Source organism: Pinus tabuliformis, chromosome 8, assembly GCF_031772625.1.
Source record: "Pinus tabuliformis cultivar Carrire ecotype Pingquan chromosome 8, CPIR1, whole genome shotgun sequence".
In the NCBI taxonomy this organism is placed as follows: domain Eukaryota; kingdom Viridiplantae; phylum Streptophyta; class Pinopsida; order Pinales; family Pinaceae; genus Pinus; species Pinus tabuliformis.
This window is the reverse complement of record NC_142294.1, coordinates 799054605-799081468: the sequence shown is the minus strand read 5'-3', so window position 1 is coordinate 799081468 and position 26864 is coordinate 799054605. Positions and strand designations below refer to the sequence as shown.

The window sequence follows — 26864 nt, the reverse complement described above, 5'->3', positions numbered from 1 at the left end:
AACAGTTTGGGAGATATTAAAATAATTAATATTTTTAATGGAGTCCTGTTGAAGCCCCGAAAATCGGGTCTACAACAAGGGGGATACCCGCCCGGTCCGGACCTTGGTTGGCAGCTCCTTTTCCGTTTGGTATAGCGGGTCCGACTGGGGATATGGGACCAGTTTCCCAATTTAAGTGTGTGTGTGAGAAAGATTGATATTTTTGTTTCTAACAGTTTCTAAATGGAATACTTCTACTCTAATTCTAATCTAATAATAAGGAAATTATATTCTAATAAACAAAAATATGTAAATCTACACTAACCCGGGGTGTAATCTTTCCTTTATGCGATCTAAAATGATTTCAAACAACAACTGGTAATAAAGATCATTCAGCTGTTATGAGAAAAGAATTCAATAAAGATGAACCACTTCGTATAAAAAGTTAGATGAAACAGTTGTGAAAAACTTATCGCATAATAAGCTATTCATACACTAAGCATAAATAAATAGTTATCACCGTAAAAAAGTGCCAAATGATAACTCAAGCATTCATACATCAATATATAAATAACTGAACTGAAAATCACTTTAACACAAGGCAAAAATAGTTAAGAGATAGAAATACCATTTATAACTAGTCCTACTCATGAGCTTCAAGCGATAACGATTTATCTCTTCTTGATCAAATATCTACTAAGAGTACAAAAGTGCAACATCAGTAGCAGATATCAAATGCAAACATCAATAAATCCTGTTCCATTCATTCATCAAAACCTCCTCAGAGGGTACAGAAGTGCATGTTCTGGGGATAAGTTTTTGATAAATTTCAGGACCCCTCTCTAAATGCATGAGAGGGGTTTAAATACTACTAACTAAATCTAAAAATAAATTATTACAAAAATATAGGATGCGGTTTAAATGACCGTCCTCTTTTCAGGAAAATAAAACAAAATTAAAACTAAAATTGAATCTAAAATTAAACTACTTCTGTATTTGGTCCTTGAAATCGCATGCATGCAGCATCTGTTTGAGAAGAGTCGGCTGGCCGACTTCCGATTTTAGCTGAGCTGAGAAAACAGAATCAACAAGAGCTGGCGCCATCTTTTCGGCCGCATTGATGATACACTTAAGAGTCATCCACTGGCTATGTGGCTTTACCAAGTATGCCCAGTAATAATCCCAGTTCAACTTGGTTAACCCTTGGATTGCTTGTGCCTTTTCTTTTGCCTTCTGCTTCCAATCTGTCTGTATCGTTACTTTCTTGCAATTTTCGGGGCTTGCAGGTGACTGGGCAATTAGCAGCTTTCCTTTTCGAGAAATTTTTCTCAGCGATGTGCGATTAGCGCTAGGCGCGATTAGTGCTAATCACGCATCAGAAACTGCCTCCATTCCTTGATCTGGGTTTCCTTGATTCATTGTTCGCCTTTTGCGCTTTTTCCTTCCAGCAGATATAAAGTTCAAAATTTGTAAAAATAATGCTTCCGTAAGCTCTTGACCTTGGGTTTTAAACTGTCTGTTTCTGATATTCACGCTGTCCAGTATCCTCTTCACCATGTCTGTGTATGGGAGAATTTTGGGCCTTGCTGCTATCCGGTGTAAGAATGAGCAGGCCAGCTCTGTAAGGGATGCCTCAGAAGAACCATTTGAGCCCGCAGTAGCAACAACTTCCATTATTCTGGGATTCTCCTCTTCAAGCAGATTATACATGCCTTCCCACGTAGCAATTCCGACGTCTCTATTACAGGCTGTATCTGTATATAAGGGCGCCATTTCCTTTTCTTCAGAGCTCGGAGCTTTGCTTTTCTTTTCCATTTTATCCTGCGTATTGCTTTGTATTGTCCTCTGTTCTCCGTTCCTGCAATTCATAAGTGAAGTGAAAATGAATGACAAGGAAGGGTGATGGGAAAGTTTTAAATGCCGCAGACACATCAAGTATACCACCTTACGTGAGATGATTTTTTCGATAAGCACGAACCCATATTCCATTAATAACTGGCAACTACTCATTTATTAGCATTAAAGCGCATAACCAGGTGTCAGTTTAAGGAAAATACTTTTCTTGAATAACGTGCTCGAAAGATCTACAATGAAGCGATTTTGCGATTTGCTTTGCAAAATCGCAGATCGCAACATCACAAAATGATAACATCGCAAAGTTGGTCGCTCGTGATATCGTATTATCGCATTGTCGCTGTATCGCTGTATCGCGAAATCGCAATATCGTAGATCGCAGAAACGTTATATATGATAAACTTTGTTAACTTGTTTTCTGCGAAATGCGATTTGCGATCGACGACATCGCATATCGGCAAATTAAAATGTTTCGTTGTAAATTGTGCTGTATGCGATGCGATATTTCATTATCGCACATTGCAATCTCGCAATGTTTAAAATTCAGCTCATAAGGAGGTATCCCGTTATCTTTTTGCGATGCGATATTCCTAAGGAAAGATTTGTGTCTTACCTTATCATAAAACTTAGATTTTTGGGATTTTCAAGGGGGGCTTCCTAAGTTTATGATGGTAATTTTATTCGAAAAAGGAAATTTAAACACTAATTTGATTTTTAATTTTTTTTTGCTAAGGGTCCCCACTTATTTAGTATTAGGAATTACACTAAATAAGGAGGGGGGTTGTTGCTGGCCACAACAAGTCCCTAAGTCTAAACTTACGGAAAATAAAATATTAATGTGAATTAATATAAAACTATGTTAGAAGGGTCCAAAAGTCATGGATTGAGCCAGAGTCAATCTTAGCCGTTGATTAGGGACTTAATCTCGGCTGTTGAATTGTCAACGAGAAAAGTATAAGAGGAGGCTTGAGGGTCACTTGGAGAACACATCGAGTTGATCAAGATTTCGATTTTCTGGGGCAGGGTTTGCTGAGGAAGGCGAAAGAGTGATCAGAGTTGTAGCTGGGGGGCAGTGAATACAGAAGCAGAGAGGTAGAGATAGTACCAAGAGGATCAACGTAGAAGCCGGGAGAGAGGGATGCAGAGCCAGCGAGAGGTTCACACAGAGCCAGCCAGGGCTCACGCAGAGGCAACCAGGAGCTGTGCAGTGCCTCCAAAGGCTAACGCAGGGCGAGCTAGGGTGATGCTGGGCAGACGCTGGGCCAGAAAGGGTTGACGCAGTCCTTAGAGGCTGACACCGGGGTTTTCGTGGGGCAGATTGGAGTTGGGAGTTGTCAGTGTTTATCCGGGGTTTCAGTTGGAATATCTGTCTCCCACTGAGAGGTACTATTGCTGAGATTATTCTCTGTTGGGTGAGCCGGTTTTGGCAGCCAGATTGTATTCTAAAACTACTTAATAATTAAAACCCTCAAATAGCTGCATCGGTTTTCCCACATTGGGTTTTTTCGGGGACATTGGTCCAAAAACAACAGTGTCACTTGTGTGCTTGTTTTGTTTCCTTTAGTTGATGATCTGTAATGTGTTGAGCATGTACTTGTATTTATTTTCAGTATTTACATGGTAAATAACTTGTTAATTAATCAGAACAAGTAGGCAGAAATAAATCAGAAAAGTACATGAAGGGTTTCTAACAATTAGACTTAGAAATTCCAACATTACTCGCCATTGTCAGGGCATCATGGGTTCTGGGAAACATTCATGGCAGTCAGGGAGAGATTCACATGGAAGGGCCTCAAGGGGGACATGCCGAAGCACGTATAGGAGTGTGAGGCATGTCAGAGGAACAAGGGGAAGTTGATTCACCCTGCAGGATTGTTACAACCACTTCCCATCCCCGAGGGGAAATGGGAAAGTATATCCATGGATTTCATCACGGGGCTCTCCACAGTGCAGGGTAAGGACTGCATATATGTAGTGGTCGACCGGTTGACCAAGTATGCCCACTTTTTTGCCATCCCCACCAGGTATTCAATTGCACAGGTTGTAGAACTGTTCTTTAGGGAGATCTTTCGGTTACACAGGCTTCCTAAGAACATTGTGAGTGACTGGGATAGCAGGTTCCTGGGAGGCTTCTGGCAGGAGCTTTTCAGGTTGGTTGGTACCGAGCTCACTCCTAGACAGATGGCCAGACATAGCGAGTTAATTAGTGGCTGGAGGGGTATCTGAGGAACTACGTGATTGGACAGTAGAGGGCTTGGATTTGGTGGTTGCATTTGGGCAAGTATGGCTACAACACCACCCATCACATGTCCATCGGTATGACTCCTTTCCGTGCCTTGTATGGTTATGATGCATTATCTTTTGTTGATGTTGTTTTTGGAGACAGCCGGGCCCCAAAGGCCAAAGATTGGATCCAAGAGAGCCAAGACATCCTCAAGGCTCTCAAGGATAACTTAGTGACAACACAGAACTAGCAGAAGGTGTACGTAGATCGACACCAGATCGAGAGACATTTCGAGGAGGGGGATTTGGTGTACCTCTGGTTACAGCCGTACAGGTAGTCCACGTTGAAGCAGAAGGGGGCCGAGAAGCTACAACCCCGCTTCTATGGGCCATATCGGGTGATCAGGCGAGTTGGGGAGGTGGCCTATGAGCTGGAGCTGCCTTCGGGGAGTAGGATTCACAATATATTCCATGTCTCGTGCCTTAAAAAGGTGCTGGGGCAACAGGTGACAACAACAATAGAGTTACCCCCATTGGATGATGAGGGCCACTTGGTTTTGGAGCCTGAGACCATCTTGGAGAGGAGGGAGAGGAAGTTGAGGAGTAGGACCATCAGGGAGTTCTTGGTACGTTGGAAGAACTTGCCAGATGAGGATGCCACGTGGGAGGGTGAGCACATTTTGGAGCACCTAGCTTTGAAGTTGCTTGAGGGCAAGCAACATTTGGGAGGGGAGGATTGTCATGTCCCTTCCCAAATACATTTGTAACAGGTTTATCTCTACACAATTTTGCACATTTTTGCCAAGGAAAAGGACCCAGCAGTTTTGACTTAGGGACTTAGGAGAAATTTCGGCCAAATTAGATTGCTAGTGGAAGGTGGGGGCCACCCACATGGGAATTCGAACTAGGCCATTCAAATGGCTTGGAGGGAATTTGAATCGCTGATTGGAGGGGCCCACATGAGGCAAAGGAAGGCCCACGAAGTCATAAGGAGAAGGAGGCTCTCACTTGGTCATTCATTCATCCTTGTACATCGAATTTACTTGATTGTTTGCTCAAGCTACTTAGCCGAGTCAACTGGCTATTCAACCACGAATCTCTCAAGCGGGAGATTCAACCTTACCTTCGGGGGACTTCGAGTGCCACCCTAGGAAGGTAGTTCCACAACATTTTGTGTAGTTCCGGGGAGTATCTACAACACAGTTTCTCAGCTACATTCAAGGAGTGCGTATTTCTGGGCCAACAATGACAACACACAGAGGGAGAGAGAGCCACCTTGGGTCAGCCATTAGCCGGAGGAGCCAAGGAACCTGAAGGACATTATTGGGCCAACATTTAGGAAGATTTTTGGGGTCAGGGAAGCCAACAACCCAGCAATTCGAATTCCAGGCTTGGAGGACAACGCAGAGGGCTAGTTCAGCAATTTCGTGGGTCTTGAGGGGAAGAGCTATAGCCCGGAAAACTCATCCGGGAAGGAAGGAGATTTGTAGGAGGGATCATCTCAGAGTTTGGGGGCACTTTTCTGGAGGATCTACAGCCTCATTCCAGCAGGCCGAGTTTTGCAGTTGCAATTGAGGTTGGGCTTCGTGGGGGTTGAATTTTAGAAGTCTGAACCAACAAAAGCCTTCCTGGGTTTAGGCCAAGGAGCAAGGAGCTGAAATCCCATAATTTTTTGAGCACGGGAAGTAGTGATTCCAGCCATTCGAAGTCAACAGACAGTGCAGTTTCTGGGCAGTGCAGTTCAGTTTGGTGCAGCAGTTGAGGCAACTTTCAGTTCAGCATTTGCTCACCTGGGTTTTGTCATGCTTGTCCATTGAGACAAGCCAAGGTGCACCATTCTATTTTGCTATTGTATTTGCCGTTGAAGAAGTAATAAAATAGCTCAACAATTCTCTATTTCTAGCGTTTTCATGGGTGTTTGATGTCTATTTCATTTTTTCTGATTGCTGGATTGTTTGCATGCTTTGTATATCACTTATATTCCTATTCAGGAACTTTACATTGTAGGTTGTAGCAACAAAGATAAATGGTGCAAGCTTGTAGCAAACTTTAAGAAAGGGAATGTGATTTGTGTTGCTTTCCAATTAGAGCATGCATGTGTGAAAACTGAAAGAAATGAAATGTGATTTGTGTTGCTTTCCACCCACAAGCCTTTCTCCCTAAATGGAGAAATAGGATGCCATGGGTAAAACCCATGCTCCCACAACAAAAACAGAAATTTTTATTATTATGGTGTTACAATGAGGTTAGAACCTCTTAGAGGGCTGCCCAAGGAATAATGGAAAGATACAATATAAGATCTTGCAATAACACAAAATTCCCTTCAAACTATGGGAGCCTCAAGAGATGAAATGATTCTACAACTTGAGAGAGTAAGCTCCTAAAAAGGCACACGACCTAGCCTCCTTGATAGGTCCTCCAAATGCCCACGACCTCCTTGAAAAGAAGCTTGAATGCTTGAGGGAAACTACAAGAAAGATGTTAGGGCTGCAAAACTAAGACATGGTTAGTGTGCAAAAAGAGAGCATGCAAATAAGTGAGTATACTACAAAATAATGTACAAAGACTAAATCAAATGATGGGAAAGGATCCCATCACTTGACTAGCTTGTGAAAAGCTCTTAACTAGCTAGATAATGAAATGAAAGCACAAGATCAAAAGATAACACTTTTTTTTGAGATTTTAAACTTATGCACAAACTATGTCAAAAAGAGGACCCTGCAAAACAAGCACTTCGAAAGATTAGACTTATGAGATACAAATAACGATGAGAGCTCCTTGAAAACAATGCCAAGAGTGGGTTGGTCTCTTGAAGACTTCCCCTCACGCTTGCTAGTTGATCCAAAAATGGTCCTCTACAAAACTTCCAACACACATTAGCTCATATGGATTAATCAATAAACAATGGTAAGATAACTCTAGAAATTTGTATGAAAATGACTAGAGATTGTCTACACCTAGAGCATATTCATAAACCAATTGTAAATGCAAGATAGCTATACATCTACAATTCTATGAAAGCATATGAGAAATGAAACACATTAAAACACAAGTAGAGAAGATCATACCATCAAAGAACCAAGCACATGCTCCAATGGAATAACAGTCATGAATGAACCCCAAAGTCTTTTTATTCATATGAAGAACAAGTGTACATAGAAGCAGAGCTTCCCAAGCACAATAGCTTGTTTCAAAAGATACAATATGAGAGCCCAAGGCTCAATTATATAGGAGAATGGGTGGAGATCCCAATGAAGAACCAAGTGCCAAGTGTGATGATGATGATCCCAAAGCTCCCTCATGCAATTCGAATTCCCCAGAGAGAACCACACAATCCTTGAGAGACCAACTCATAGTATGAAGAGGGACAAGTGCATATGGGAGTGGAGTGGTAGGAGACCACTATCCATTCATCTGTAGTGAAACTCCAACTCAAAGCCCACCAAAATGATGACTCACTAAGGCAATTCGAATTCCTCTTCTCAATAAATGCATTTTCCCTTTGAGAAACTTGTGGTCCCCTCCAAAAATTCGATTTTCTTGGAGCACATGTCTTTTCCTTGATTTTAGGAGTCCACATCACCTTGGGACTTCACTTTAACTCTTCCATGATTTTCCACCTCATTTCCACATCATTTAGCATGTGTGGATATTTATTTTTTTCCATTTATTTAATTGTTGGCTTAATTTATTGCCACATTTTCCACTAAACTTAGGAAAAGTGGGTTTTGAGGGTCCAAAACATATTTTTAACCCCTCAAAGTGTGTCTTCGGAGAAAGTTGAGGGTGAGAAGTTGTTAAAATTGGCAACTAGGGCCAAACTCCATGTGGGTCACCTCATTTATGCCAGCTGATATTTTTCTTAGATTCCTCTTGTCGAGAGGTGTAGGATTGATCTAAAGATCATCCGATTCCGACAAGTATTTATGGAGATATGAATTTATTTGTATTTACTTGACAAATTGTCAAGGTCGACCAGTAGTTTAATGTGTGGCACACATGCCCAGTGAATCATATAAATACAAGAGAGGTTGATTCATTTTCTCACCATCTCATCTCACTCATTCTTCTCTCTCTCTCCTTAGCTTTGGGTTATACAAGGAGCAGCTCACACGTGGGAAGAAGGAGGACGCATTAGAGCAAGGAGGACGCTGAAAGGAGGACGCAGACGCTGCTGAAGGTCTCTGACCTGTGTTGACCAAGCGTTGACTAATCAAGGGTGCAGTTTTAGTGTGGCTGCCTCTCGTAGGCAAGCCGCAGATTTTGGCACAAAAATCGAGGCAACCCGTCCACAGGTTTGATCGGCGTTGATTGCCCTAGTTTTGGGCAGCAGGTTGACCTCAGTCAACAACAATTTGACTGTGTTTTTGGGGCTGTTCAAGCACTGTGTCTACAGACTATTCGAGGGCTAGTTGACCGGAAATTGACCAAGCTTGGAGGTCAATTTCAACTCGTTTGACCAAGTTTGAGTTTGCTGATCTAGGGTTTGCTGCTGCTGATATAAAATTACAGAATTCTGATTTTGTATTATTTCTCTCTGTTGAACTATTGAAGATAAAAGAAGATTTGATCAAAGGGTTTCCCCGCATTGGGGTTTGTCCTTAGCTAGCCGCCACATCGTGTCTCTTGTCTTGGCTTGTTTTTTGTTGATCGTTTAATGTTATATCTGCACTTTACTTAATGTATATGTGATTGCTAATCTGTGGCTAATAAGAAGAAAAGAAGTAAACTGCTCTAAGCATAGAACATACCATACTCCAGACAAATTTCGGCTCTCTGTGGTAACTCAAACTTTGGACTCCTAACAGACTTCGGCTCTTTGTGGTAACTCAGAATTCATACTCCCGACAGACTTTAAGCTTCCATTCAAAACTTCTTTGTATGGAATATATTTGTTCTTCTTGTACAAACCTCCGAGTAGATGAACATATGCTAATTTGTTGTTGCTTCTTCGAATGACCTTCAAGAAGTGATCCAAGTTCTGTATATATGCATCAAGGTGGATTGAATGGGTGCGTGTGAGGGGCAAGCCGACCTAAACTATTAGCTAGCCAACTTAGCACTTGTGGAGGATCTTGAAGCTATGTAACAAATGATTTTTCTTCTTCTTCTTTTCTTGTCATGAAGAACATGACTTACAAGAACATAATTTGATCAAATTAAGCATGAAGAACATGCTGGAAACAATAATAAATTCTTTTTCCAATTACAATGACAATAATGATTTTATGAAGACCGATCATAGCTACATTCTCCAACACAAAAGAGAAGTCAAGAGCCAGTTCAATGTGCTACCTCAGTAACCACTCAATGGATCCCGTCATCAAAGTGTTATAGCTTAAATGATTGATATGATTGATCAATTGGGTGATCAAAGTGAACTGGGTCAATTGAGAAAACACACCAATGATCAATTATGGTCAAGTCAACACTCACCCAAGTTGACCCGATTTCAGGGAATGAGGAAGTTATCATCTACATTCATTGCCCCCGAGGCTGACAGTTAGGAACTGCCTCTATTGAAGTGATCATCTTCTTTCCTGGAAAAATATGTATCATTTTGCTTGTAAACAATCATCATAGATCTTGAACAATAGAGAATGATTTATATTCTGTCTCTTTTCGAGATCTAGCTCCAGCCCAATGCCCATGCATGACTTGAACCACAATGCCATTCCACAATGTTAACATTCTCTGCTAAATTTTGTAACAACATTGTATCCGCAATTCACTGTATAGTTGAGCAATCTAAGGCCCTGGTTTCATCTTACGTTGATTGTTTGATCTCTGGTTTATTGCCAAGTTTGCATATACACATAGATAAGTGTTTTTATTGTTTTTCTTTAGTATTATTGCACTTTGTGTTTTATAGCGCTAATCTGCAGTGTGTTCTTATCACCTGGTTTATCCTGCTTCTGCTAATATACTTCTAAGTCTGTTACAGCAACACTACTCGTCGCACTAATTTCTTGCAGCCACTCTGTCATTCTGTTTCTACAATGACCCTGTGCCTGTCTGTCCTTTCTCTGCAGACTGAAGGATTGCAAGCCTGCAGGTTCCTGATCCAACCAGTAGCCTGATCAGAACCAGAGCATTGCCTCTGAACTTCAAAAGTTGATTGTTATAGCTAGTTGTTAGAAATGCCATACAATTCAAAATAGCATGTGTAGTTCTATTCTGATTAAGTCTTTTCTGGTGTGTGTTCAACTTTTTTTGTTCAGGTTTTGGTGTGTAGCATTTCTAGCCCTTCTTTTCCCCTGCTTTAGAAAGAAAACCTTGTACTTGAGTGCACCCCTTCTGAAAGTGAGCACTGTGGAATAATAATCAATCTAGGAATATATTGTCCCAAGCACTGCAAGAGAAGTATATGTCTCAGCTTCTGCTCTGTCAGCATGGTGTGGTTCCCTGTCACCCATTTCACTTCTTTTCTTCCATATTTGCTATTTTTGAAGTGATTGTCTGGGAAATCTTGCATTTTCCTTTTTGCAGATTCACTATTTAGCTTCTAGGCTACCCATGTCTTCAGAAGCACCATTCTTCTACATAGGATTATTTGAATAGATGTAGTTTAATCTATCAGGTTAAATGGTAAATGTATATATTTTTGCTTTTTATTTGATTTTTTTTCCAAGGAAAACCTTGCACAATCCCCCATCTTCCCTGGAATATCTGGATGGATGGTGGCTCAACTGCCAGCTACAATAGCTGCTGCTAACCCTGAGGGACTCGACCAGATTTGAACATGTGTCCCAAGGCCTCCCCATTGGCCACGTGCTTTGGGGGGATGGTTCAACCACTTGAGCTAACCCTTGGGGCTTCTTTCTTTTCGTTTGATTTAATTAAAATTGCCTGGAATTAAACCTGCCAATGCTGTTACAGCAACTGAATTTAAGTTATTAATGAGTCAGTTGGCAATATATGCCAAGTCAGTATGATATGCAATTTTTCATGTGAACTTATATTGAAGAAATTTACTTATTATCTGACTTTTATGCAGCTGATGTTGAGGTGCCGGCATTCACAGCAGCTATTGAAGCCCACCAGAAGCGTATTACTGAAGCTATAATGGCACATGCAGAAGGCATATGGACTGAGAGAAATGTGTGTCTTCAGTCTGTTTCCCTATGTATCCATATTACTCAAATAACTTTGTTAATATTTTCTTGCATTTTTCTTGTCTAGGGTTTGTTTGTTTTAACTATTAAGATTTATATCCATTCAATTGCCATAATTCTATTTATAGTATCATATCAGTTTTAAAACTTTTTAGAATTTTCTGGCTGCATTGCCAGTATTCTTAATAAACGAGTCCAAGAGAGTTGAGAATTTTGTGGAAAAAGGATGTATTAATAAATTTGGTCTTTACATCTTCAGGTGGAAGTAGAGAAAGTGGTTGTAATAGGTGAACCGAAGGAGCTCATTTGTGAGACAACTTCAAAGTTGCAAGCGGAACTTTTGGTTATGGGCAGTCATAATTTTGGTGCATTCAAGAGGTATTTCTACCTTTGCATATAGGAAATCATCAAATTCATTCATCTGGAGCAATCAAGTGCTACTGCTAACTTGAAAGTCTTTCCTGTGATTTACATTTTGAGATATACAGAAGTGTATTGCTTTAAGGAGTTGGAATGATGCGCAATCTTTTGTGAATTTTATAGATGCACACAGTCTAATAATCCAGTCTGAAATCAGCTGTTAGGAAAATGATTGTGTTTGCTAACTATATAACCTCAAACCCAAGTGTAAACAAGTAGTTCATGTTACCATGCAAGAGACAAGTCTAATTCTCATCTAAGAACCACTCCACAAGAGCATAGGTCTAAGTAGTAAGCATAGGTCTAAGCTCAAAGGAGTGATCTGTCCAATGAAAGATATGTTGAAATTCTATGGCAAGTACAATCCTCTGCTGATAATTAGTTCCTAATGATTTTCGAACAGCATTTTTATGCTACTGCTATCATTGAATAATTATACTCAGAAAATCTCAATAGTAAATGCAGTGGAAACAATAAAGATCATAGAAAGACAGTCGTGCACAAGAGAATTTTTTTTTTCACTTGGGAAACCCAACCTTGGGAGAAAACCCAGCAGTCTTTTTTTGAGGAGAGATTGTCTTTTCAGCAAGGTTACAAATCAGAAAATTTGTCTAGAAATCTGTGCCAATATCCAAGTCATATGCCAGTGAAACCTGGTCAAACAATTGTAAGTCAATGCTGGTCAAACTGGGCAAACCAGTCAAAATTCAATGCTGGTCAAACTACAGTCTGTGGTCAAATTTGGCCCTGCGGTCAAACCTGCACGTGCGGCTTGTGGTCAAACCCGCATGTGCAGCCTCTAAAAACAAGTCAAACAGTTCGGTCAACTTTGGGCAAATGTGCCTTCTTTCTCACAGGTGTGGCTGGTAAAAAATTCATCCTTTCTCTCACACGTGTGGCTAGTCAAGCTGCTGGTCAAACTCATCCTTCCCATGTGCGATCTCCAAGAGAGAGAAAAATGATGAAGATGAACCAAGACAACAGATTTCTCCTTTAGCTGAATTTCTCCTCCACTAAAGAAGATTCAATGAGCTTGCTATGTTGATAATTTGCCTCAAGTGCTGTCTATTTATATAGAACTCTAAGGTTGAGTGGAGACCCATCAAGGTGGCTTTTCATCACAAGAAACCCCTTCACTAATGGAGCCTACATGACAACTCAACATTAGACTAAAATTGTTTACCCTACTATAGTCTATTGGGTGAAAAACCCCAATCAGTAAATAATTCAAACCTGCTCTATAAAAAATAGATCACTCCATCATGGAGCACAATGTGAGCATCGTGGGCCATTTACCCCTAGCCAAATGAGCATGGCCCCATGGGTAAATGTATTAGTGTCCCCTAGTCAAATCAACATGATCCCATGGGAGAAAGGCTACCCTTGGGCCATTCACCCCTAGCTAAGTCAGCATGGTCCCATGGGTGAATGTATCATTCCCTCCATTAGTCAAATCATCATGACCTCGTGGAAGAATGTCTATTCAATGTTTCAAAAACATAACACTCCCTCTTAGCAAGGGAGACATTTTGCATCACGCCAAGCTTGTCTTTGAAGTATACAAACTCCCTCCTAGACAAGGGCTTGCTGAGAATGTCCACAATCTACTCATTTGTGGATATGTATTGGAGCTTCACTGCTCCCTTCGGCACAATGTCTTGGATGAAGTGATCTTTGATCTCAATGTGCTTCAATCTGTCATGAAATACTAGATTCTTCGGAAGCATGACACAATTTTGATTACCACGACATATCAAGGTCGTTTCTAGCTCCTGATCAAATAGCCCTGCAAGTAGCTTCCAAAGCCACATTGCTCCTTGATTTGTGGCACTGGTTGTGATATACTCCGCCTTTGCTGTATTGAGTGCAACAAAAGTCTGCTTCCTGCTAAACCAGGATATCATAGTTGATCCCAAGTTGAAGCAACACCCTGTGATGCACTTTTTGTCTACTGCACTCCTAACCCAATTAGAATCAGCATGTCCTTGCAGCCTCACTTCACCTCCTGAGACATACCTGAGACATATCTTAGACCATATACCATGCAAGTACTTTAACACATACTACGCTGCTGCCCAATGTACATGCCTTGTATTGAAATGTGTAACTAGGTATGGTCTTCATAAATATGAAATGTACTTTTGATTCTTGTATATTGTAAAATGAAAGAAAAATTATTATTTGATTTAAGGTTTCTGTGATCCATATCATGAAAAGTAAGAAAACTTTCAGTAAAATACATCATTAGAGTTTTTTCGACTCGTTTCGAACCATCCATTGTGGTTCAAAACGCGTCGACAAAAACTCTGATGATGTAATTTTACTGAAAGTTTTCTTAAAAATTATTATTTTTATTTTCGTAGCACGGGTTTCATGCTCAAGGTCATTTTATTTAGAGGTCAAGCACCCATTGAGTGCTTCTAGGGTTTATCTTAGGGTCAATAAGTTAAAAGAGTCAGTGTCATATGAAGAAGACCCCATTGGACACATACCTTCCAAGACCAAGTCAAAATACCTTCCAAGACCAAGTCGACCTGGCTGCTAAGAAGTTGGCCTCAATTAGGGCATGTTGTCCTCCTTGGAAGCCTATATATAGGAGGGAACTCAACCTCCTATGGAAATCATTCATCATCTCATTAGCTAAGCGAAGGAGAAGCAGAAGAAGGCTAGTGAAGAAGGAAGAAGGATGAGGGACAAGTGTTTGGGTTATTTCTCTCTCTCTCTCACGTGCGAAAGAGGAAGGCTAGGGTTTTGATGTTGCAAGGTCGAAGTTGAGGGAATTGCAGAAAGAAGGTCGAAGGAAGGTATATTAGGAATTTAGGTCACCTACAAGCCCTAGAAGGAGAAACCCAAGCGAAGGTCAAAGGAAGCCTTGGAAGCCCAAAAATTGCTCACACATGTGGAAGTAGTAACTATTGCAGGGGCTGAAAATTTCAGACCTGTAGTGGAGGCCGAAATTCTGTAGTGGGGGTTGAAGTTGTGTAGCTGGAAGATATTTTGATTGGGTTTGACTTGGACCAAGGAAGCACGTCATCAAGAAGGTCTGACTTGGTCTTGGTCTAGAGGTCTTGAAATTCATCTTTTGAAGAATCTATAAGAAGAGAAGAGATTTGTGGGTTTTCCTCTCAAGTGGATAGGTTTTGGCCTTGGCTTGCAACCTATATCTTGTGTTCTTGTGTGTTGTTGATCTTCTTGTTTTGGTAGTTGTTTGATGATAAGAACAACATAATAATAAGAGAAGAATATAATAATCAAGAAAATTAAAAATACATCACAAGCAATTATCAAGTTGAAGAGAAATCATCTTAGTTGCAGCCCTATAGATTTCTCAACATGGTATCAGAGCTAAGGTTGGCTAAGGGCATGATGAAGATCACTACATCCTTGAAGAAATCTTTGAAGCAATGTTTTATGGTAGCAAGTCATCTCAAGCAAGGTATCAAGGCATTGTGGAATCTCCTATTATCCATCAAGAATAGTATGACCAAGACTTCTACAAAGGACAAAGGGTTATTCTCAACACTTACAAGCACATTTGAGGATGAGAATATTTGGGTAATCGACAGTGGAGCATCAAGACATATGACAGGTGAGCACAAACAACTAAAGACCTTATCAAGAGGAAAATCTTCCTACTCTATTGAACTTGGTGATAAGAAGAGCTATCCTGTAAGAGGAATTGGATCAACTTCGCTGGAGCTGGAAAATGGAGGAAACATCCATCTCAATAACATTCTGTTCATACCAGGTTTGCAAAAGAACTTACTTTCTATTTCATGTCTAGAAGATAAGGGAGATAGAGTCACTTTTATAGATGGAAAAGTTGTGGTTTGGGATAAAAGCTCTAGCATCAAAAATGCAAAGATCATTGGGATTCGTGAAGGAAGACTCTATAGATTGCTGACTCCTCTCTCTCAAGCTTTGGTTCACATTGAAGTAAGTCCATGTGAACTTTGGCATAGAAGGTTTGGACACCTTCACTACAAAATCTTACCAACTCTAAATTCAATGGTGAATGGCATCCCTGAACTCAAGGAGGATCATGAAGGAGTATGCAAGGGATGTGCATTAGGTAAAAATGTCAAGAGACCATTTGGAAGCAGTGCTTCAAGGTCAAAAGAAATTTTGGATCTCATTCACTCTGATGTTTGTGGTCCTATGTCTACAAAGTCTCTTGGAGGTCATCTATATTATGTAACATTCATTGATGACCACTCAAGGAAAACTTGGATCTATTTGCTAAAGTCCAAGGATGAAGTATTTGACAAATTTCAAGAATTCAAAGTTGAAGTAGAGAACCTTACAGAAAGGAGGATAAAGGTACTAAGATCCGACAATGGAGGAGAATACACATCAAAGGAACTCATAACTTTTTGTAAGGAGGTTGGGATTAAGAGGGAGCTGATAGTCCCATATAATCCTGAACAAAATGGAGTTGCTGAACGAAAGAATCGATCAATTGAGGAAAGTGTTAGAGCCATGTTACATGATCAAGACTTGCCTAAATTTTTGTGGGGTGAAGCAACAAAGACTGCTGTGTATGTTCAAAATTGAAGTCCTCACAGATCACTAGACAACATGACTCCTAAGGAAGCATTCATTGGGAAGAAACCAAGCGTGGACCATCTTTGAATATTTGGCTGTCCTGTCTATATTCACATTCCGAAGGATAAGAGAAAGAAGTTGGATCCTACAAGCATGAAGGGAATATTTGTTGGCTATAGTAATACTTCAAAGGCATATAGGATCTACATAAAGGAAGGACATCGAATAGAAGTAAGTCGAGATGTGATCTTTGATGAAAGTATTGCATTCAAGAAATCAAAGGATCTCCCGATTGATTTTGATGATGAAGAACTTCCAATATTTGAAGAAGAGTGCACAAAGGAGGAAGAGGATTCAATTCATGAAGAAATAGGTCCTAGTGAACTTGTGCAACAAGTAATCGTACCTAAAATTAAAAACATATCTAGTTGGTTAAAGTCTACTCACCTAGATGCAAGGGACATGGAGCTGCCAAGGGTACATTTAGGGAAAGTAAGAAGCCTAATAGATATTCAGGGTATGCGGCCCATATGAAAAAGTTAATTGAAGAAGAACCATCCACCTTTGAAGAAGCTGTCAAGCATAAAGAATGGAAAGATGTCATGAATGAAGAATATCAATCAATAATGAAGAATGGAGTTTGGGAAATCATTCCTAGGCCTGAAGACAAATCTGTGGTAACTTCCAAGTGGTTTTACAAGATTAAACATGCAGTAGATGGAAGTATTGATAAATATAAGGCAAGATTTGTGGCTAGGGGTTTCTCCCTACAAGAAGGCATCGATTATGAAGAGACATTTGCTCCTACATCAAGATATACTACTATATGTTTGTTGGTCTCTTTGGCAACATCAATGGGATGGAACATCCATCAAATGGATGTCAAGATAGCATTCTTGAATGGTACTATCAATGAAGAAGTCTATATAGAACAACCCTTGGGATATGAAGGAAAAGATAAAGAGACTTATGTTTGTAGGCTGAAGGAGGCACTTTATGGCCTTAAGCAAGCACCAAGGGCTTTGGTATGTGAGGATGGACACATACCTACAAAGATTGGGCTTCTCGAAGAGTTTTGTTGATCCGAATCTCTATATCGAGGTTGTGAAGAATGAGCCTGTAATCGTTCTTCTATATGTGGATGATATTCTCATGACAGGTGTGGAAGGTCATATTCAAGAGTGTTAAAAACAATTGGTAGTGGAATTTGATATGAAGGATCTAGGGCTGGTGCACTATTATTTGGGGTTGGAATTTTGGCAAAGACTTGATGAGATATATCTAGGTCAAGGAAAGTATGTGATCGAGATGCTGAAAAGGTTTGACATGATGGATTGCAAACCTATGATAACCCCTATGATCACAAACTTGAAGAGGCTAAGAAGTTCTGAATCAAGCTCTGTGGATCTGACAAGGTATAGACAATTGGTTGGCTCACTAATGTATTTGGTAAATACTCGACCAAAAATTTGTTTTGCAATGAATATTCTCAGTCAGTTCCAGGTTGAGCCCAAGCATGATCATTGTATAGGAGCCAAGTATATACTGAGATCTCTGCAGGGAACAATCCACTACTGCCTGAAGTATGATTTTCTTAAAAAGAATGATAGCCACTTGATTGGATATACAAATTCTGACTGGGGAGGCAGTGAGATGGATGGGAGAAGCAATACTGGAGGATGTTTTAGTTTGGGATCCTCCATGATATCTTGGATATGTAGAAAGAAGAATCAATATCTTTGAGTAGTGCTGAGGCTGAATACATTGCAACTTGTGAAGTAAGCAGAGAAGCTGTTTGGTTGAGGAAGCTGATGTCCAACTTGTTTGAAGGACTGATGGATCCTACTGTGATACATTATGACAACATCAACTGTATAAGATTGTCTGAAGACCCAGTGTTTCATGGAGAGACAAAGCACATAAATAACAAGTATTACTACATTCGAAGTTGGTACAAGATGGAGTGTTGCAGCTATAGTATATCTCCATTGATGAGCAGGTAGTTGACATCTTAACAAAATCTCTTCCTAATAAGAAGCTTGTGTATTTGAGAGACAAGATTGGATTGGTTGATATATCCTCCCTAATTGAGAGGGAGAGATAGACACATCATTCTTGTCTTCACTTTGTGAAGAAAGAATGGAGGATTGGGTAAGCATATGGTTTTACGATACTCTTTGAGGATGAGGTAGGGCATCCAAGATGTAAGAGTAGTTGAAGAGGAAATTCCTTGAGGATATGTTATTCCAAGATAGGAATTATCCTGTGAACACCCGGGTGGGGTATGTGCCTTGAGAGACAATGATGATGGTGTCTATCAATCATTGGTCTCGCCAACATTGTGCTCTAATCTTGTGGAGAGATAGAGTTGTTAGTCAAGGCCTTGCTATGTGTTTGGGAACTTATTTTAGCGTCTATTGGTTGATCTACATCTCTAGATTGAGCCATATGAGCCCTTGAACTCAGTTTTTTGGAATTATACCTTAGTCGACTTGAAACCCTAATCATTGCATACTTATTTATAGGTGAAATCTTGTGTAGAACCCTTAGGGGGCATTGAGCCCAAGTCAAATTGAGTTACTTGATCCCTAAGATCTACTAGGGAAGCCTCCCTTGTGGTGTATTTTGTCCAACCACTAAACAAGGGATGTAGCCATTGAGGTGATAGTTATAACACTCCCAAATGTTGCACTCAGTCTATATTGGTTATTGAGGCTTTGCACCAAGTTGTTAGATTTTGTAGTAACGAGAACCATTTGTCAATGATATTTGTGCTTGTGAACATTCCTAACTTTGAAAGGTTGTGGGATGATTACATCTAGGAGGAGACTTAGATGCAATTAAAGGATAGCGAGAAGGGTGGTGTGACAAGTGCCTCACCCTATTTCGTTAGCTAGATAGGGGCAAAGGTAATGGACCCAACAAGACTAAGGGAAATATTGAGGAGTCAACCTCATCTAGGAAAGGACTTGAGTAAAATCAAGAGCTGCATTTGTCATAAGCACAATCATTATGCATCATAGTGTCCAAATAAGAAGATGGGAAAAGGAAAGCAACAATGGTAGAAGCAAGTAGCAACCTTTATAGAAACTCAAAGGAACAAGTTTGTTGCCAAGTTCAAGAAGGATTTCTCGATGGTATCTTACCTTTCTACTGACATAGTTCCTAGGAATGCATGGTGTTAACACAAACTAGTGCCTTTAGCTTAAGGTCCAAAACATACGATATTACCCTTGTGGAACTTAGGAGGTTGGCCATTCTCACCTCACCAACACTCCTTTGCACTTTAGACTCAAGATAGGGTTCTTAGTCAAGGGTGTTTCTCTATTGGTTTCTAGTCTCACTTAGTGCAGTAGTGAGTGAGAATAAAGAGAAGCTAGCAACAATGTAGATGAAAAACGATAAAATGAGATGGGTTTGGTGTGATGAGTGAAAGGGAGTGTAGTGCCATATCTATTTAGGCTATGGAGTTTTTTAAGCAATTCCAAGAGAGCAAGTCAAGAGCACAAAAGTGACAATGTGATGTATTCTACGCTCCTTGACTTGGTTCAACAATAGACATGGGGTCAACAAGCAATCTGGGGATGTGAATTATTGTATCCTTAAGTTTCAATGATTAAATTAAACAAGGTTAGAAGTGACAAGGTCTATTTAGATCCACAACTCAAAGCAACAATAAGGTGGCCCCTTACCCCAAGACTCTCTACAGACACACCCGATCAAGTGATGTAGAATGGGTAATGTTTTAATCTTTGAAGGTAGACGAGAAAAGACTATAGGATAAGAGTTGACTTAGCCACCATATACTTTTCCAATGTAGAATGGTGCTCCTTCATGGCCTCATATTACCTTCAGCATTCATAATCCTGCAAAATATAATCTCTAAATGGCATCCTAGAACATATATCCACACAACATAATTACTTATAAACAACACCATAGCTTACATAGATAAAAAATCAAATCCTCCAAAACTTGGAGCTAGTCTGCTCACAAGTTCTTCCATTCATTATTGATTTCATTCCCAATTGCAAACGGAGAGGGCAAGCCTTTATAGGTTTAAACCCCATCAACCTCATATAGTAAATAATGAATTGTTTCCTTAGGTCCATTAGTTTTCCTAGAAATAATGATAAATAATCTCTCTAACAAACCCTTTACTAATAATAGAAAGTGTTTTTTGAGATCCACAATCTCCTTTAGGAGGTTACAATAAAATAATCAAGGAAACAACTTTCACTGACACTATTATCTAACGCACACCAAGAAAGAGGTCAGCAGTGCATAAACTAGGTGTTAATTGCGTCTGCTTTCTAAAAATAGGAGTAAGAGATAAGGATACCTTCCTTGCTTGAAGATAGAATAGATCCATGGTCAAAAATATATTAGTGAGCCCTTCTACAACTGTGTCCACATATGTGAGTTGTGGAAAATCTCCATGATGTAGGAATGAATCTGACAAGTTGATTTCCTCCAAATGAAAAAGATGCATTAGTAAAAATGGATAGTTTGTAAGAGAAAAATTGTCTGTTCGGTTTCAACTAATTTAATTTTTATTTTTCAAACTTGTACTCGTCAACTTGGTTTTCAAGAAGTGTTTCAATTGTAATCATTAATCTCCATCTCCTGTCCATCAATTTTCAGGTCTTCTACTCTTCTGTCATTTGGACATGTTTGCTATATTGAGGTTTGACATTTTGTTTATAGGCATGGTGGATGCCAGTTTCTATTTGGCTTAGAGTTGAAGAACTACATTTTGGTTATTTTTATGCCAAAGGGGATTTTAAAATAGAAATCTTTTAGTGCTTTGGTATTGTTGTGCTAATGCCACCTCCTGATCCTCCAAGTTCTCTTTAAGAAGGGATGTTGGAGTGTGTAAATCCAACTTAAAATGCATTGGTTGGGTAATCCACTGAGAGGTCGCAACTAGGTTGATTGGGACCCATTGAGTGCAGATCATTTGGTCACTAATCCACTGAGCTTTGACTGGTGCCATTTTAACATTTTGTTTATAGCCGTGATGGAAACCAGTTTCTCTACGACTTAAAGTTGAAGAACTACGTTTTGGCTATTTTTATGTCAAAAGTGATTTTAAAATAGAAACCTTTCAGTGCTTTTGTATTGTTGTGTTAATGTCACCTCCTGATCCTCCAAGTTATCTTGAAGGGGGGATGTTGGAATGTGTAAATCCAACTTGAAGTGTATTGGGCCGCTAATCCATTGAGAGATCCCAACTAGGTTGATTTGGACCCACTTGGTGCAGGTCAATTGGTCGACTAATCCACCAAGCTTTGACTGGTGCAAGAACCATGGTTGACTAATCCTTTGGGATAGCCTTGAATGATCAATGTTGACTAGATCAACCCTGAATAGTGGGAAAAAGTTAGGTACAGTATAAAATATGAGCTCATATGGTTAGAAAACATGTGGGAAAAATGTGACAACTTGTGAAGAACAATATCTTGTATGCTTCAGTGCTGTAATGGTGCCTTTAGATACCACCGACCTATAACTTGAAGCTGTTTGTTTACTTTTGCAATGCTCCTATGAGTTCTAACATTCCAATGTAAGAATGTGTAAATCCAATTTGAATTGTTTCATAGGTGACTAACTCACTGAGTGTTCTTGACCTGGTTGATTGGGACTGACCGGGTATAAATCCACTGGTCGATGAATCCATTGGGCTCCCACTAGTGCAATAATCATGGCGGACTAACTGACTGGGACTGCCTTGAGTGATCCAGGTTGATTAGATCAACCCTGATTTGTGGGAAATCGATTAAACACTCAGTTATAAATATATGACCTCATGTGGTGAGAAAACATGTGAGAAAAATATGATTACTTGTGAGGAAAAATATGTTCTTTGCTTTACTGCTATAATAGTGTCTTTAGACACTACCGATTCCTAGCTTGGACCTCTTTGTTTACTTCTACAATGCACCTGTGAATTCTAATAGGTGTGGTCTCTTAAATTTTGCATCACCTATACAACTAGAATGATCTCATGTACGGTTATCTATTTGTTCCTTCTTGGTATTACTGTCTACCTACATAAATGCTTTGCATTCTTCAGGATCATATTCATAAAGGCCTTCTTCTGTTCTGAATTTGATATTATTACCTTTTGTTTTTACCTGCCATTATGTGGGGCCTTCCAGTTAGTCGAATTTGAGCTAGAGACAGAAATATATTTGCACATTTTAAACTGCCACGTTTTTGTTGCAGGCAAGGTGAATACATTATGTTTGCTTATGAATTTTGATTAGCGTTTCACCCTTATTTGACAAGAGAGTTAGAGGCCTGTGAATTGTTTTCCCTTTTCAAAGGATACACCATATTAAATATTTTCATATAAATCGCTATGTTTTTTTATCACCTCTATACTAACAAGTAATTGTTTTGTTGTGATGCAGGATGTTTATTGGGAGTGTGAGCAATTACTGCATTAACAATGTCAAATGTCCTGTTACTATCGTGAAAAACAATTGATCGTACCCCTATTTTTATTCTTATTCTAATGGCATTCGTTGTATGATAACCTTTGGAAAAACTAATAATTTAACATCATAACTGGGATTATGTTTTAACTTATTGTACTTTGTCTTGTATGTGTATGTCAGACATGCAGGGACTTGGTATGTAAATTACCTGTACCAGTGATAGATGTGAGAGTATTTCTTTTACACTTGAAAGTTGACTGGTATTTTAAGATATCTTTATATTTATACAAGTTGTAAACTTATATCTTTATTCTTCAATGAAAAATTTCTTCAATCAAGGTAGCTTTGGATTCTTAATTACCATTCCCGACTCCAGTGGTTAGTTGTGTTGAAGAAAATTACAGTTTACTGTAACAACAATCCCTGTTGTATACGTGTAAACAGAATTGTATAATAAAAATATGTATTGATTGATGGAATGAATAAAAATAATGATTCAATAACCCTTGTGATGGTTTATTTATAGCATTAACTGGTCACGAGGTGAATGGGTACATGTCCCTTGACTTTTCGTTTAGTTAATTAATTTATTATCATTTATATTTATAACATTGTTGCCTTCTCAAGGAATGCATTATCCTCAAAACAAAGGAAACAAAATTTTCTTTAGTTGGGCATGTCTTCGTGGTGAAATGGAGTTTATTTGTGTTTATGGGTTTGACTTCATTCACGCTTTGAATGTTTGTGAGGTTTGTTTTCATCTTTTTGAGAGTGGAAGGTTTAACATCATATAGTTCATAGTGTTGTTCTTACCAATTAAACTCCATGAACTGTTCGTCAAGGTTTGTAGTATAAGTTCTCAACTGCATCAACAATTCCACACCTAGCACTATATCCATCTCTTCAAGCGGTAGAGTGTAGAATTGTTTGTAGTTGCAGGTCTTGTATATGAACATTTTGCTACTTCTTTGACCCCTTGTCCATTAATGACCGTCATGATGAGGTCCTTGGTGGGGTACACAAAAAGGTTTAGTTGTTTAGCAACAACAATATCTATACAATTGTGAGTACTGCCAAAATCTATGAGTATTATGACATTTCTATATTTTATGACTCCTTTAAACTTCAGGGCACTAGGTTGTGGTTGCTTTATCATGGTTGTTGGCAGAATTGTAGAGTTGTTTTCCTTTTTTATTAAAAACTAGATCCTTTCCTTTTTGAAATGTGGTGGAATATATGTTGTAATCAGTGGTTGCAATTGGTCTTTTGGAGTAATTATCTTTCCTTGAAGTTTGTTGTCTTCATTTCTATTTTGCAGAACACATGAGATTAAAGCTAGTGATGCCTTTTGCGGTGTATTGTCATGGTTTGAATCTCCTTTTTATGCAACCATGATTTCATCATCTGGCTTTTGTATTTCTACTTGCCTTCCATCAACAATTTTATAGCAATGCAAGGACATGTCTTTACATCTATGTCTTGGTCTCCATTTTTCCCACACTTCAGACAATTGTTTTTCTTCTTTGTCCATCTCTCTAATTCATGACGATATGTGTTTGGGTCTTATGCTTGGTAAGTATATAGTTTCTTATTGTTGCCTCTCTGTCTAGGCAACCATTTGTCACCACAATATCTACATTTGTTTATTGCTTTTTTTATCTGAATACAAATGCTGGTTTTCATCTTCTCTTGGTGAATGACAACTTGTTGAACTTGCCCTTCAATTGTTTTAGGGTTCCATAGCTTTATTTTACTACAAATGTAATTTTTCAATCAACATATGTACATTTTTAGCAATTGTTCATCTATGAACTCATTTTGTCTTGTGGCCATAACTTCCCATTCGCGCATGTAGTCATTCACGTTTCCTTTCGTTGAGAAATCTAGGGCATTAGCATTAGGTGATTTCTCTTCAATTAGTGACTATTTGTGAATGCTTTTCACTTCTTTAGATTATGATCTTCTTCATTTTAGATTATTAATGTTCTTATTCATCAAACAATAACCAATGCATGAACATAAATAGGTAAGAGACACAACATGTAGGCTATGAGTTAGGGCCAAAACCTCTCACTCTTTGAGAGGAAAACCCGCACAAATTCTTCTTATAGAGATTCCAATTGATGAATGCCAAGACCAAGACCCTTGACCTAGTAGCCTCTCCAAGACCAAGACACACATCCTTTTTCCATCTTCTCGTCTTCTCTTCCACTTCGACCTTCTTCATAGCATAAACTGAGATCATCTCTTCTCATGACAACAAACTGTCATGTCATCAAAGATAGCTCCGAATCCTTGAGACCTCTTCCTAGCAGAGATCTGAACTTCATGTAATGACTTGATCTAGACTGGTCACTGTGATCCGAATTCAGGGATACCTCCTCTATTCTGTGATCCGAGTTCTGAGAGAGATCTGAGATTCTCTTCAGCCCTTACACTTCGTTACTCCCTTATCATTTTACTTGCTGTCCCTCATTCCTGTTCATGACTAGACATCCGAACTTGTCACATTATCATTGTCCTTGTGATCTGAATCTTAGAGGGATCTGAATTCCCTTTTTCCTCCCACAGAATTGTAGCCTTCAACTGCAGCCTTCATTGAGATATCTATCCAAATTGGAGGTAATCCGAACCTCTCTTTCTGTCACTTCTTCACCGAAATCTCAGACATATCCATCCGAACTTTCTTCTGTTATTACCCATCTGAAATCACAGAGATATGCGAAAATATGACTGTGGAAATGCGAAGTATGTTCACCCTATTTATAGTGGTTGGTCCATATATTAAGCCGACATGACATCTTGAATAGATGTGTCTCCATATAACTGAGCTGACATGAGTTATTATTTCATCTTGCAGGCCGACATAGGAAGAGGACTGTGTGCTTGTCGTTGGAGGGCTATTTAGACACATTATAGACTCAAATACATTGTTATATCCCCAAGAAGGGTTCTTCATACATGACATAGACTCTTTGACTTTTAATGACCAATCCTAAGGCTCTCAATGGGAGCCATCTAAAATAAAATCACTTGCTCATGAAACCCATGAAGCAAGGCTTATAAAAATAATTTTATTTTCTTCATTACATTATTTACAAAAGTCACAATTACATATCAGTATGAAGACCGAACCTAGTTACACTTTTCAACACTCCCTCTTAACTAGGGAGGTATTCATAATGGTATTTGGTCATTCTCAATTTGAAGAATTTCTCATAAGACGAATTGGATTGGTAACCCATCTGTCTAGCATCATATCAACCAACATTGTCACATAGCAAAACCTTGACTAACAACTCTATCCACATGCTCAGAGCACAATGCTGGTGAGATCAATGATTCATAGACACCAAAATCACTGTCTCTCAAGGTACATACTCCACCCGGGTGTTCACAGAGTATGACCTTCTTTGGACTATTCTTATATTGGGTACCTAGTTTTCAAAGAATATTGGTCCACTACAACTACTCTTATCTTCGATGCCCTATCTTATCCTCAAAGAGCATCAAATTCCAGATCATTACCCAATCTTCCATTCTGTCTTCTCAGGTGAAGACCAGAATGATGTGTCTATCTCTCCCTCTCAATTATAGGGGACATATCAATTCCAATAACGGAATGTACTCATTCCTATGGAAGGAATGTACCTAAGCTCCCTCTTGGCTTAGGAATTTCAGGCTCCCTCTTAATTAGGGACCTACAACAACTCCTCAACCAACTGCTTGAAGAGCTCCTTCCTTTGATGTCATGGATTTCTTTGTCAAGGAGTCTTCATCTTTCGTAGCTTCTTCATAGGGCACATACCATCCATCACTTTCATCCATGGGTCAATCATGTCATTATTCCTTTCATCAGAAAGTGATCCATTAGTCTTCATCTGGTCTTGCTTCATGTCATGTTGCTTTCTTCATGCCATACTTTCGGAAGGATCTTACATACTTCTATATGGTCCTTTTGGAAGTCATCCACAACTCTTCCCTCTGGCAGTACTGCATAAGCCCATCCAGATATTTGTTCAAAAATAGGAAATGAACACTTAAATCAAAATTAACTTGGTGATGGTCTTTCATCATGACATTTTCCAGTGAGCATCAACATCCTGCATGTTGACATATCTCCCAAAGATATCCATTGTCAAGGGTCTCCATCTTTTTCAGATTTCCATCAAAGTCTTCATATCTTTCCGAGAGATTTCCTAGTCAAATCTTTCTTGGCCCTTTTGAATGTTGATTGCCTTTATCATGGTTGCATATCTCACAATCTCTTCCTTTCTTCCTTCAC

General features: G+C 39.2%; 1 protein-coding gene across 1 annotated transcript in view; it reads left to right on the top strand.

Annotated features, from left to right (window-relative positions):
• The window catches only part of LOC149237979 (Adenine nucleotide alpha hydrolases-like superfamily protein), a 49691-nt gene extending 26774 nt beyond the window's left edge, over positions 1-22917 (top strand). The window contains exons 2-4 of the mRNA XM_089372880.1: positions 11054-11157; positions 11431-11549; positions 22553-22917. Of these exons, the coding sequence (XP_089229006.1) occupies positions 11054-11157; positions 11431-11549; positions 22553-22628 (299 nt within the window). The 3' untranslated portion in view covers positions 22629-22917. The remainder of the gene's footprint in view (positions 1-11053; positions 11158-11430; positions 11550-22552) is intronic.
• The last annotated feature ends 3947 nt before the right edge of the window (positions 22918-26864 follow it).